Source organism: Geotrypetes seraphini, chromosome 2 (assembly GCF_902459505.1).
Source record: "Geotrypetes seraphini chromosome 2, aGeoSer1.1, whole genome shotgun sequence".
Lineage (NCBI taxonomy): Eukaryota > Metazoa > Chordata > Amphibia > Gymnophiona > Dermophiidae > Geotrypetes > Geotrypetes seraphini.
Genome location: NC_047085.1, coordinates 234,043,667 through 234,056,502, shown reverse-complemented (window position 1 = coordinate 234,056,502; position 12,836 = coordinate 234,043,667). Strand labels below are relative to the sequence as shown.

General features: G+C 43.2%; 1 protein-coding gene across 2 annotated transcripts in view; it reads left to right on the top strand.

Moving 5' to 3' along the window:
• Nucleotides 1-12,836, top strand: part of LOC117355991 (phospholipase-B 81-like) — a 197,677-nt gene that overhangs the window by 22,763 nt on the left and 162,078 nt on the right. Inside the window, exon 2 of one of the 2 annotated variants that reach the window (XM_033935208.1) lies at nt 4,376-4,592. In XM_033935208.1, the coding sequence (XP_033791099.1) occupies nt 4,376-4,592 (217 nt within the window). Of the gene's footprint in view, nt 1-4,375; nt 4,593-12,836 lie in introns of those variants that run through there. The other variant, XM_033935209.1, reaches the window with a different exon arrangement.

Genomic DNA, 12,836 nt, shown 5'->3' with positions numbered 1-12,836 from the left:
ACAAACAGGTGGAGGTGCTGCAGAGTTATGCATAAAAAATGGGTACACCAGGGAGGGAGGGTTCTTGAGTTGGCAGACTTGTTGGGCCACCAGCCCTCTTCTGCCGTCATATTCTATGTTTCTATCATGACATGGCGGTCCTCCGTACTCATCCAAAATTCTTACCTAAAGTGGTTTCAGAATTTCATCTCAATCAATCTATTGTACTTCCAGTGTTTTTTCCATGGCCTCATTCTCACCCTGGAGAATCAGCTCTTCATACACTGGACTGTAAACGTGCTTTGGCCTTCTACCTGGACCGCACCAAACTACACAGATCTGTTCCTCAACTTTTTGTCTCCTTCGATCCAAACAAGTTGGGATATCCAATTTCTAAGCATACCATCTCCAACTGAATGATTGCTTGTATCTCTTTCTGCTATGCCCAGGCTGGACTGCATCTACAGAATCGAGTCGCAGCCACAAAGTCAGAGCAATGGCGGCTTCAGTATCTTTCTTCAGATCCACTCCTATTGAGGAAATTTGCAAAGCTGCCACACTGGTCCTTGGTTCATACTTTCACTTCTCATTATTGTCTGGATGTTTTCTCCAGACAGGATGGCCATTTTGGCCAGATAGTATTACAAAATTTATTCTCCTGTTGCCAACACTCCCACCATCCCATTCTGGTTAGCTTGGAGGTACCCATATGTAAGAATAGGCTGCCTGCTTGTCCTGGGATAAAGCACACTTACTTACCATAACAGTTGTTATCCAGGGACAGCAGGCAGCTATTCTCACAACCCACACGCCTCCCCTGGTTGGCTTCTCTGCTAGCTATCTGAACTGAGGAGACTCGCTCTGTGCTGGGCGGGAAGGCACTCGTGCATGTACGGTGTGGCAGACTTAAAACTTCTGAGTTTCTACAAGCAAGTCTGCTTGCGAGGCTGTCCGCATCGGGGTTCCGTGGATGATGTCACCCATATGTGAAATAGCTGCCTGCTGTCCCTGGATAACAACTGTTAATGGTAAGTAACTGTGCTTTGTCCTCCTTCCACTAGTTCTCCAAGATGCTTATTATATCTACATCATCTTTTAGTTCTATATACTCTAACGCTCTTATTTTATTTTTTATGCTTCTAGCATTTGTATACAGACACTTCAAATTGTGTTTTTTCCTTGTAACTACAGGCTGTTGAGAAGACAGGGAAAATGTAAGTCTTTTACTCTGCCTTCCTCTTAAACCATCCTGGCTTTCTTTCACCATTATTGGAACCCCTCTGCTGGGACTCCCTAAATATCCTGTTTCAATACTATCCTTCAAGGATACCTCACAGCGAACCATCTGCTCCTGGACGACTGTCAGCTTTCCCCCACATCTCAATTTAAAAGCTGCTCTATCTGCTTTTTAAACGTAGCGCCAGCAGCCTGGTTCCATCCCGGTTAAGGTGAAATCCATCCTTTCGGAACAAGCTCCCCCCTTTCCCAGAAGAACTTTTTTTTTTTTTTTTCAGTTCAAAAAGTTTTATTTATTTAATATGAAGTTCCTAACAAATCTAAATCCCTCATCCCTGCACCATCATCTCAACCATGCATTGAGACTTCGGAACTCTGCCTGCCTCTTGGGTCCTGTACATGGAACTTGGAGCATTTCTGAAAATGCTACCCTGGAGAATCTGGATTTCAGATTTCTACCTAAGAGCCTATATTTGGCTTCCAGAACCTCCCTCCCACATTTTCCTGTGTCATTGGTACCTACATGTACCAAGACAGCTGGTTTCTCCCCAACACTATCTATGTGACTCATGAGGTCTGCCACCTTTGCACCAGACAGGCAAGTGACCAGGCAATCCTCACGCCCACCAACTACCCAGCTATCTACATGCCTAATGATCGAATAACCAACTACAACAGCTGTCCTAACCCTTCCCTCCTGAGCAGAAGCCCCTGGAGATACATCCTTGGTGCGAGAGGATATTGCATCCCCTGGTGGGCAGGTCCTAGCTACAGGATCTCCTTTGGCTTTTTCCCTTCTTTTGTGAGAAATTTTATCACTGAACAGTGCTCCTAATCTAGCAGTTTATTATTTGATTCACATGAGACTCTCCCGATATCCTGTCTCTTGGACTGTTAGATTTGCACTAAGCCGCAACTGTGCATGAATAACCTTGAGACATGTCACAACATGCACAGACTTGTTTCAATACTCGTGCTACTTTCTTTCATACACAGGTAGATAAATTATTGAACACCCCTCTTATTTCTTGATTGTTCTTCAGCCGTAACCAATCCTTCCCTAACACAACTGGCAGGATATCCCCTGTGATGACATCTTAAGTTTCAAGTTTATTATGTCTTGATATACTGCTTTTACATTCCAAAGCGGTTTACATCTTTACTATATTAAAAACATTTTTTGATTAAGATAACCATGCTATAAGTCTCAAGGAGATACAACAGTCAGCAACAAGCATAAGTGCAAACCTTACAACTGACAGGTTGGTCTGCTTCTTCAGTTATCAAGTTTATTATTTCTTTGATATACCATCCATCAAAATTTATCTAGACGGTTTATAGTCAATAAAAATATTTAAAAACAGAAATAATAAAAACCACCATATGATAGGGAAAACTGCTTTTGAGTACCTGAATAAATTCATGTAAACCGTTCTAAGCTCCCTTGGGAGAACGGTATAGAAAATTGAATAAATAATTAAATGTGGAGGGGGGGAGGTTACAGATACTGCAGATTTTTGCTTCTCATTGTTTGTTCTCAATACAGAACACTGCAGCTAAACTTATTTTCGGTAAGAGTAAATTTGATCACGTAACCCCTCTGCTCAAGGAATTACATTGGTTTCCAGTGTATCTCAGAATTCAATTTAAGTGCATTTGTATTGCATTTAAGATCCTATTTGGCATTTTTGCCACTGTGATTCCTTGAGACTGGAATGTTCATCTCGCCAGAAGTTCTCAAAAATTAAAACTTACATTTCCCTCTCTCAGTGGTAAAAACAGAACCTTTAAGAGATTTAGTTATTCTTTTGCTTTTAAATTAACTGAATTCTGGGTTCCTTACCACTTACATTAAGAAATTTAGGTTCTTTTGCTTTATTCCGGAAAGTTCTGAAAACTTTTTTGTTTGCTAAACATTTTGGAAATTAACTATTTCAGTCTACTTTTTCTTGTCAAATTTATGTATTATGTTTTACATTATTGTTAACCAAGTCAAGCTCCTCTTGGTTGATAACTCGGTCTATAAAACTAAGTTTTAGTTTAGTTTAGTTTTTTAGTCAATTTTTTTTTTTTTAATTAAAATTTTCGTATTCTGAAACAGAAAGGTATAGTTGGAGAGACCTAGCTTAGAAACAGGGTGAGTGTATAAGCCTCTTCCCTTTGGAAAGTAGTAGAGAATGACATGGGGACAAATTTTTCCCTGCCCCCGCAGGAACTCATTTTCCCGTCCGTCTTCGCGAGTTCTTTTCCTGTCCCTGCCCCATTCCTACGTCCTCATCTGCACAAGCCTCAAACACATTAAAATCATAAGTGTTCGAGGCCTGTGTGGTTAAGGCAGAGCTTTCAGGAATGGGCAGGGACAGCGATAAAACTCACGGGAACGGGACGGGGAAATTGAGTTCCTGCATGTCATTCTCTAGAAAGTAGACTAAAACAAGACTAATGGAGTGGTGCCAGTTTATCCTGTTTGCCCGTCATAATTAGATTTGTAAGCTTTTTCAAACAGGGACTGTCTCTTATATGTTTAATGTACAGCACTGTGTGTCTGATAGTGCTATAGTAATAGTTATGAGCTGCAGAAATACCAAAAGTAGTTCCTGGGAAAAGGGGTTTGAGGAGTGTGTGGGTAGTATTACCAGATTTGTTCTTCACCAAAAGAGGTCATATGATCCCACCCTGTTCCGCCCTCAGTCTCACCACTCTGCTTCCAGCCCCAGCCCTAGCCTCATCCCCCTTAATCTCATTTCTGAAGCTTGGGGCCCTGTGTGGAGGGATTCTGAGCATGCATGAACATGTCATCGCATCACATCCGCGCATGCTCGGAGGCCCTCCAGACATGGCGCCGAGCTCTGGAAACTTAGACAAATTACCAAATCTGTCCTGGCACCCAGACTGTCCTCTAAAAAGAGGACATGTCCAGGCTTTCCTTATAGATGGGTGACGTGTGACTGCCCTGCAGTCACCCCTCTCTTGGGTTCTTATTTTGATGCTACTTTGCTCTGCAGGGCATTTACTAAGGTATAGCCAGGTCCAGCCACCCCAGAGTTTGCTGCAGGTTCCCTGATAATTAAAAATTACAATAAAGAGTATAAAGCACCCTGTAAGTGTAAGGCGCTGTAGAAAATTCAAATAATTTATTTTCTGAACAATTCTTTCACAGAAATCCAGTATGCAACAATATACTTGGCCAATAAGAAGAAAATTAGCATAAGCAATGTCTTGGATACAGAAGGGGACGCATATGGATTTTACAATGATACCCTACAATCCACAGGTTGGAATGTCCTGGAGATACGAGCTGGCCATGGAGCTCAGGTCAGGGAAAACAACGATATTATGTATGCTGCTGGCTACTTGGAGGGTTATTTAAGTGCTCAGTAAGTGTCCTGAGGGGTCTAGTGTGGCAAAAATAGCATTCTAGTACCTCCTTGAATTTGAAATGCTTGATGATCTTACTGTGACATAGTATGGTTTCTGGTATGCTGGTTATCACATCTGGCAATTGCATGTGAAAGCTGAATTCCCAGTTTCTTCAGGGCACTTTTTCTTGTACTGTCTAAAGTGGGTTCTGCTCAGAACAGGTGCAGGGTATTAGACTCCTAGGTAAATCTTTATATTTGTTCCCCTTTCCCACGTCCCTAGCCCCTAATTAAAGGTCAAACCCTGGGCCCACATTGCTCCCTCTGACACTGGGCAAGTCATTTAATCTTCCACTGCCCCATGTACATTAGATAGATTGTGAGCCTACCAGGACAGATAGGGAAAATGTTTGAAGTACCTGTATGTAAACTGCTTTAAGTGTGGTTGTAAATCTGCAAAAAGTCAGTATAAGTACAATCCTTTTCCCTTCCCTTTCACTTTTATTAAGATGCAGTAAAACCTGGGCTTAATGTGTTCTGATATAGGACTTTCCCAAATGCTAAGCACAGATTTAATGTTGCATTTTTGAAGGGGTTTTTTTTTTTTAGGTCATTTGCTAATGTTCCCATTTTAGCATATGGTACCTGCAAAAAATTAATGTGGGAGCACTTAAGAATAGCCATACTGGGTCAGACCAGTGGTCCATTTAGCCCAGTATCCTGTTTCCACAGTGGCCAATCCAGATCACAAGTACCTGGCAAAAACCCAAATAGTAGCAACATTCCATGCTACTGACACAAGAGCAAGCAGTAGCTTCCCCCATATCTGTCTCAATAGCAGACTATGGACTTTTTCTTGAGGAACATGTCCAAACCTTTTTTAAAACCAGCTACGTTAACTGCTCGTACCACATGCTCTGGTAACACATTCCAGAGCTTAACTATTCTCTGAATGAAGAAATATTCTGTTGGTTTTAATTTCCCTGTAACTTCATTGAATGTCCCCTAGTCTTTGTAAATTTTGATGAATTAAAAATCTATCCACTTGTACCCGTTCTATACCACTCAGGATTTTGTAGACCTCTACCATATCTCCCTTCAGCTGTCTCTTTTCCAAGTTTAAGAGCCCTAAACTATTTAGCCTCCTTTATCATCTTGGTCGCTCTTCTTTGAACTTTTTCTAATTCCGCCATATCTTTTTTTAGATACAGGGACCAGAATTGAATGCAGTACTCAAGGTGAGGTCACACCATGGAGTGATACAGAAGCATTATAACCTTCTTAGTCTTATTTACCATCCCTTTTCTAATAATTCCTAGCATCTTATTTGCTTTTTTGGCCGCCACCGCACATTGAGCAGAACTGTTCATCGTACTGTCTACAATGACAAACAGATCTTTTTCTTGGGCACTGACCCCCAAGGTGGCCCCTACCATCTGGTAGCTATGATTTGGGTTATTCCTCCGAATGTGAATCACTGCATTTTAGGCTTGTAGCATTTATATACATGCACTTTAAATTGTGTTTTTCCCTTGCACTTACAGGCTGTTGAGAAATTGACAGGGATAATTTGTGTCCTTTATTCTGCCTTCCTTTTAAACACTTCTGGCTTTCCTTCACCATTACTGAAACCTCTCTATTGGGGTTCCTTAAATATCTTGTTTCAATAGTATCCTTCAAGGATACTATACACTAAACCATTTGCTCCTGGGCAACTGTCTGCTTTCCCCCAATCTTAGTTTAAAAAGCTGATCTATCTCATTTTTAAATGTTAGCGCCAGCAGCCTGGTTCCATCCTGGTTAAGGTAGAGCCAATCCTTTCAGAATAACTTCCCCCTTTTCCAAAATCTAACGCCCTCATCCCTGCACCATCGTCTCAACCACACACTAAGACTTCAGAGCTCTGCCTGCTTCTTGGGTCCTGCATTTGGAACGGGGAGCATTTCTGAAAATGCTACCCTGGAAGATCTGTATTTCTACCTAAGAGCCTAAATTTGGCTTCCAGAACCACCTTCCCACATTTGTTACGTACATGTACCAAGACAGCCGATTCTTCCCCAGCACTTTGTAAAATCCTATCTAGTTGATGCATGAGGTCTGCCACTTTCGTACCAGGCAGACAAGTGACCAGGCGATCCTCTTGTCCATCAGCCACCCAGCTATCTATATGCCTAATGATCAAATCACCTACTGCAACAGCTGTCCTAACTCTTCCCTCCTGGGACCCTTGGACCTGTGCTCTTCAACATCTTTATAAATGATCTGGACATAGGTACGACGAGCGAGGTGATACGAAGCTATTCAGAGTAGTGAAGATGCAGGGGGATTGCAAAGATCTGCAACGTGACATAATCAGGCTCGAGGAATGGGCATCGACATGGCAGATGTGGTTCAACGTGGATAAATGTAAAATGATGCATGTTGGTAACAAAAATCTCATGTACGAATACAGGATGTCTGGGGCGGTACTTGGAGAGACCTCCCAGGAGAGGGACTTGGGCATTCTGATCAACAAGTCGATGAACCGTCCACACAATGTGCAGCGGCGGCGAAAAGGGTAAACAGAATGCTAGGAATGATAAAGAAGAGGATCACAAACAGATCGGAGAAGGTTATCATGCCACTGTACCGGGCCATGGTGCACCCTCACCTGGAGAACTGCGTACAGCAGTGGTCGCCGTACATGAAGAAAGACATGGTACTACTTGAAAGGGTCCAGAGAAGAGCGACTAAGATGGTTAAGGAGTAGGAGGAGCTTCTGTACAGCGAAAGATTAGAGAAACTGGGCCTCTTCTCCCTCGAACAGAGGAGATTGAGAGGGGAAAGGTTTAGAACAAACGCCAGGAAGTTCTTTTTCACCCAGAGGGTGGTGGATACATGGAACGCGTTACCGGAGGATGTAATAAGCAGGAGCACGCTACAGGGCTTCAAAGAAGGTTTGGATAGGTACCTGGAAGACAAAGGGATTGAGGGGTACAGATAGGAGTAGAGGTAGGTTATAGGGATAAGATTAGAGGATTAGAGGCAGTTACAAAATTAGTCAGGGACACTGTTCAGGCAATTAGGCCTGATGGGCTGCCGGGGGAGCAGACCGCTGGGCAAGATGGACCTCTGGTCTGCCTCAGCGGAGGCAACTTCTTATGTTCTTATGACATGATCAAAACATTCAAGGTACTGAAGGGGATAGACTTAGTAGATAAAGACAGGTTGTTCACCCTTTCCAAGGTAGGGAGAACGAGAGGGCACTCTCTAAAGTTGAAAGGGGATAGATTCCGTATGAACATAAGGAAGTTCTTCTTCACCCAAAGAGTGGTAGAAAACTGGAATTCGCTTCTGGAGTCTGTCATAGGGGAAAACACTCTCCAGGGATTCAAGACAAAGTTAGACAAGTTCCTGGTGAACAAGAGCGTACGCAGGTAGGGCTAGTCTCAGTTAGGACGTTGGTCTTTGACCAGAGGGCTGCCGCGTGAGCGGACTGCTGGGCATGATGGGCCACTGGTCTGACCCAGCAGCGGCAATTCTTATGTTCTGGGCAGAAGCCCCTGGAGACACATCCTTGGTGCAAGAGGATATTGCATCTCCTGTTGGGTAGGTCCTGGCTACAGGATTATTTTCTACTTTACCAGGGTGATGCTCTCCTTTTAGGAGACCTCCTTCCACCAAGGCAGCACAAGGATTGCAGACTGGAAGTGAGACTTCACCTACAATGTCCCTGTAGGTCTCCTCTATGTACCTCTCTTTCTCCTGCTTCTCCAAATCTGTTCCTCTAGCCTCAAGGAAATGGACTTGTTCTCTGAGAGCTAGGAACTCTTTGCACTGAGCACACACATATAACTTCTCGACAACTGGGAGGTAATCGTACAAATCATTTGCATGCAAACTTGATAGTGAATCAATTGCTGTTTTAAAATCGGCCAGGAATCAGCCAACAGCGATTGACTCCCTATCCTTTAGTGATCTAGGCCATAGTAATCCAATTACCCTGGTAATCTTTACAGCTATTCTACCTTCCTCACAGAATCTTAATTAACACCTAATTCAGGTCAGCACTGTTTCCTGCTCCTTATGGCAAAGAACAGAAACTAACTTTTTTTATTTTAAACAGAAAGTTTGAGCTCTGCTCCTAACTTTAAAGTTTTAGCCTGTTACAGTTAAGTTTCTACCTTTGTCACATTTAAAACTATGGAACAAGGGTTGTAAACTATATTATGAACTGAAAACTGAGGCTAGACCCACTAGGTGCTGCTTATAGAATCACACTTAGCCAGGGCAGGATTAATTTGTCGAAGGCCCCTAGGCATACAAGTCCACTGAGCCCCCCTGCCCCACCCCGCCCTGCCTCGGCCCCATTTATTTACCTTTCTTTTTTACTTCTTTCTTTTCACTTGGTTTATCTTTTATTTTAAAATTCAGAGCAACAAAGATTAGCATACCAGTGCTAGTGTACAGTTTTTCTTCTATGCAGCCTCCAAGCATCTCTGAACAAATCCCCCCTTCCTTCTTAGAGGAAGAGATCTTCAGCTGGCAGGGCTTTGGGAAGCCCACCAATTTATATTTCGCATTTGGGTAGGAGGCATGAGGGAATGGAGGGAAGAAAATTTAGTGCCCGCCATTTTATTGGACTAATACATTTCTCAATTAGCTTTCAGAGGTTAAAACCTCTTTCTTCAGCTCAGTAAAGTATACTGCTGTTACAGTATCCCTGTCCTGACCTAAGGAAGGGAGTTTTGGTCTCTGAATTAGTTTAAAAAAAAAAAAAGTACTAAAATTAGTCCAATAAAAAGGATCACCTTATTCCCATTTTCTATTAATAAAAGATCAACACAGCTACAATAATACTTTATCCTAAAGCAAAAAGAAATAAATAAAACAAATACAGTATAATTTTTTTTTCTACCTTTGTTGTCTGGTTTCTGCTTTCCTCATCTTCTCATCATTCTCTTCCTTCCATCCACTGTCTGCCCTCTCTCTGCCCCTCTGATCTCTTTCTATGCCTCTTCCAGAAACTGTCTGCTTCATCCACAAAGGTGAGGGGAAAGGAGGGAGATGGCCCAATAACAACGATGTTCTCTCTCTTTTACGGGCCCTGATGGGGAAGCCGTTGTCATAAGTAGTGGTGAGGAGCATGGGGTGGAAGTCAGAACTAGATCTCGAATATCCCTGGCCCACTCCACCTCTCTCCTCCCAGCGTTGGCTTGGGCTCTGTCCACCTAGTGCTGCGGAGACCGATGTAATTGCTAGCGACAGGAAGTGAGCGGTCGCCAGACCGAACCCCAACCCCCTGGTCATCACTGCCACAGAAAGTCCTGGACCACATTCCAGCAAACCTGTCCCTCCTCTCTTTGAATGAGATCCCGAAGAGGAACTATCCCACTGGGGAATACATGCTGCACTGGAACAACAGCTGCTGCGCTGTTGCCCACGTTGTATTACACGCCGTCTTTCGTGAACATTTCCAGTCACTCAAGAAAAGGAAATGGGGGGGAAAAACATATTTATCATTCCCCGCAGAGTACCCATTCAAACCTCCCAAGATCACATTTAAAATAAGTTGCACGCACGCAGCTCCCCCGAAGCTTTTCCTCTGATGCAACTTCCGGTTTCTGCAAGTTCGTGTCAGAGGAGAAGTTTTGTGGCAGCCACGCACATGCAACTAGTGAGTGCCCTTCTGGTTTCCATGAAGGTGAGGGAAAGGGGAAGAGGACAGCTGCCCTCTTTGCCTTCCCCTAACGCTGGTGGGCCCCCTGATGTTTTTGGGCTCGAGGCACGTGCCTGCTGGGTCTACCCTTTAATCTGGCCCTGCACTTAGTGGTGCCTAGACGTGCTTAGGCATCATGAGTCATCCTTGTGATAGGTGCTAATATATTAGACCAGGGCTCCTTGTGACCATAGGCAAGTCAATTAACCCTCCATTGCCCCAGGTTCTAAACCTAAATGATGAGCCTACTAGGAACAGAGAAAGCACTTGTACATAATACTGTATGTAAACCACTTTGGTTGTGCTCAGAAAGGAAGAATATCAAATCCATGACCCTTTACTTCCTCTATGAAATACCTAAGGCCTCATCAAGAGAAACTGTTTCTTACACTTTTGTGCAGCTGTTGAGACATCTGGAAGCGTCCAGAGTCTCAAAGTATAGTACAACTTATATGTGTTTTATGAAAACATTTTCTCAAAACTAAATCACAATCTAATACTGAAATAACAATATCACTAATATTGCCCCAGAAAGAGGATGTACTCAGTCTTAGAATGTTCTGAGTTATCGTACTATCAGCAAAAATGGAAGAGCCTTATAAATAGTCTTGGGCATCAGCAGCGGTATATAATATGTCCTGGTTGACATAGATAAATTAGCATAAGAAAAGTGCAGGAGTTAAAAGCTTTTTTTCAACTATTGCACTAAAGAGATGCTCAAATCTTAAATCAGTACATCTTGATACATTTTTCTCACTGCTCCATTACCGTATATTTGGGCAAAGCTGTATCCAACAATTCAAGGTTAGATTACCTTCCTTCAAAAACCTCAAATTTTTTATCTTGTGCTAATAACAAAGCAGTATGTTCAGTAGTTTTTCAAACCAAAGCAGAAACATACCAACTTGGAGAAGGTGCTCAATTACAGACAGCTTTTGTAAAATCAATAAAGAAAATATATTTTGCCATTTTGAGGATGTCTCTGCTTTGAATGATGCTTCTTTTTGCTGCCCATCCCAGATGCTGCTTCACTAGGTGACATGCTGGCTCCATTACTGACGTTAAGCTAGTGGTTGATGGTTGTGACGAGTATGTTACACTTGCAGGAAGACCAAGGGATTGGTCAAAGAACAGCACAGGAAATAACTGAGCAAGCTATACCCGCCTTGCTTCAGGGAGTATGCAGACACTCGTGGAAAGTACTGCTAGCCAAGCATGGTGGCTCCTGAAGAATTGCTCCTGGGGAAGTTCTGTGTAGAAAAATAAAAAAATTACCACACAATATGGAAAATTCTGCACACTTTTGTTTGTAATTTTTCTTGTGCAAAATTCACCCATTATAAAAACTGGTTTCTCCCCCTCCCAACATGAAATACCACTGCCTCACCATCATCAAGGCAGTTTTCTTCCTCAATTTTCATCAGTTCTGTCATAGCTTGTATTACTTTCTTTTCCCATTCCTTCCCTTGGTAAGTTCAGCTCACAGATTCTACAGTTCTGGGACATAGCCCATAGAAACAGTGGCGTGGGGGTGGGGGGTCCGCCTCGCCTCGCCCCAGGTGTCATATTGGTGAGGTTGCAGGGACCCTCTTCCACTCCTTCCCCTATCACTGCCACGCATGCAAAACAGCCACTTCCCTTCCCCCATACCTCTGTAACGTTCCTGGCATGAGCAGAAACCCCCAACCTGCTGTCGCGCCAGTGTTGGCTCTTCCTCTGATGCCTCTTCCTGGACCCGCGCCTAGGAAGTAACATCAAAGGAAGAGCCAAAGCTAGTGCAACAGGTAGCAGTGTACACACAGCAGGAGGGGGTGGGGAAAGAGCATGTGGAGGTGGGGGCGCCTCTCACCCTCACTACACCACTGCATGGAAGTTTGCCCAGTACTGTCCTTAGGTTTCAACTATTGGAGTTGCTGTCAAAGCCCACTCCAGCCTAGCTGTACCATCATGTCATTTGTAGGACACAGACTGTAAGTCTGCCCGGCACTGCTCTGCATTCCAAATTACTGTAGTTTCCATCAAGGCCCTCTCTAGCCCATACTAAACTGGATCACCATATATAGGACACAGACCGTGCAAGTATGCCCTGTACTGGCATTAGTTCTTCACAGTTGGTCACCATCTAAGCACCCCTTTACACAAACACACATGGCAACAATTTAAGTTTTGGTTTTTAGGCAATTTATTTTCTAATTAGAAACACTCTGAGTTCATCGCATGCCTTTTTTGAATTCTGTCTCACCACCTTCCTTGGGAGGGTATTCCAGGCATCAACCAACTTCATCTGTGAAAAATAATTTCCTGACATTACTCTGAGTCTACCACCCTGCAACCTCAATTCATGTCCTAATTTTACCATATTCCCTTCTCTAGAGAAATAAGAAAGGAGCTCCACTGGTAATAGGACAGTAGTACATACACACAGAAAAGTAATCAGAAAAAGGTATAGGAGACAGGAGTATGGAGATATAAAGCACCTGAATATATATATATTCCACTAGGGTTCTGTCAATGACCCCCCCCCCCCCCACCAAGGCACAGAAAGCATATTTAAATAGGTATAT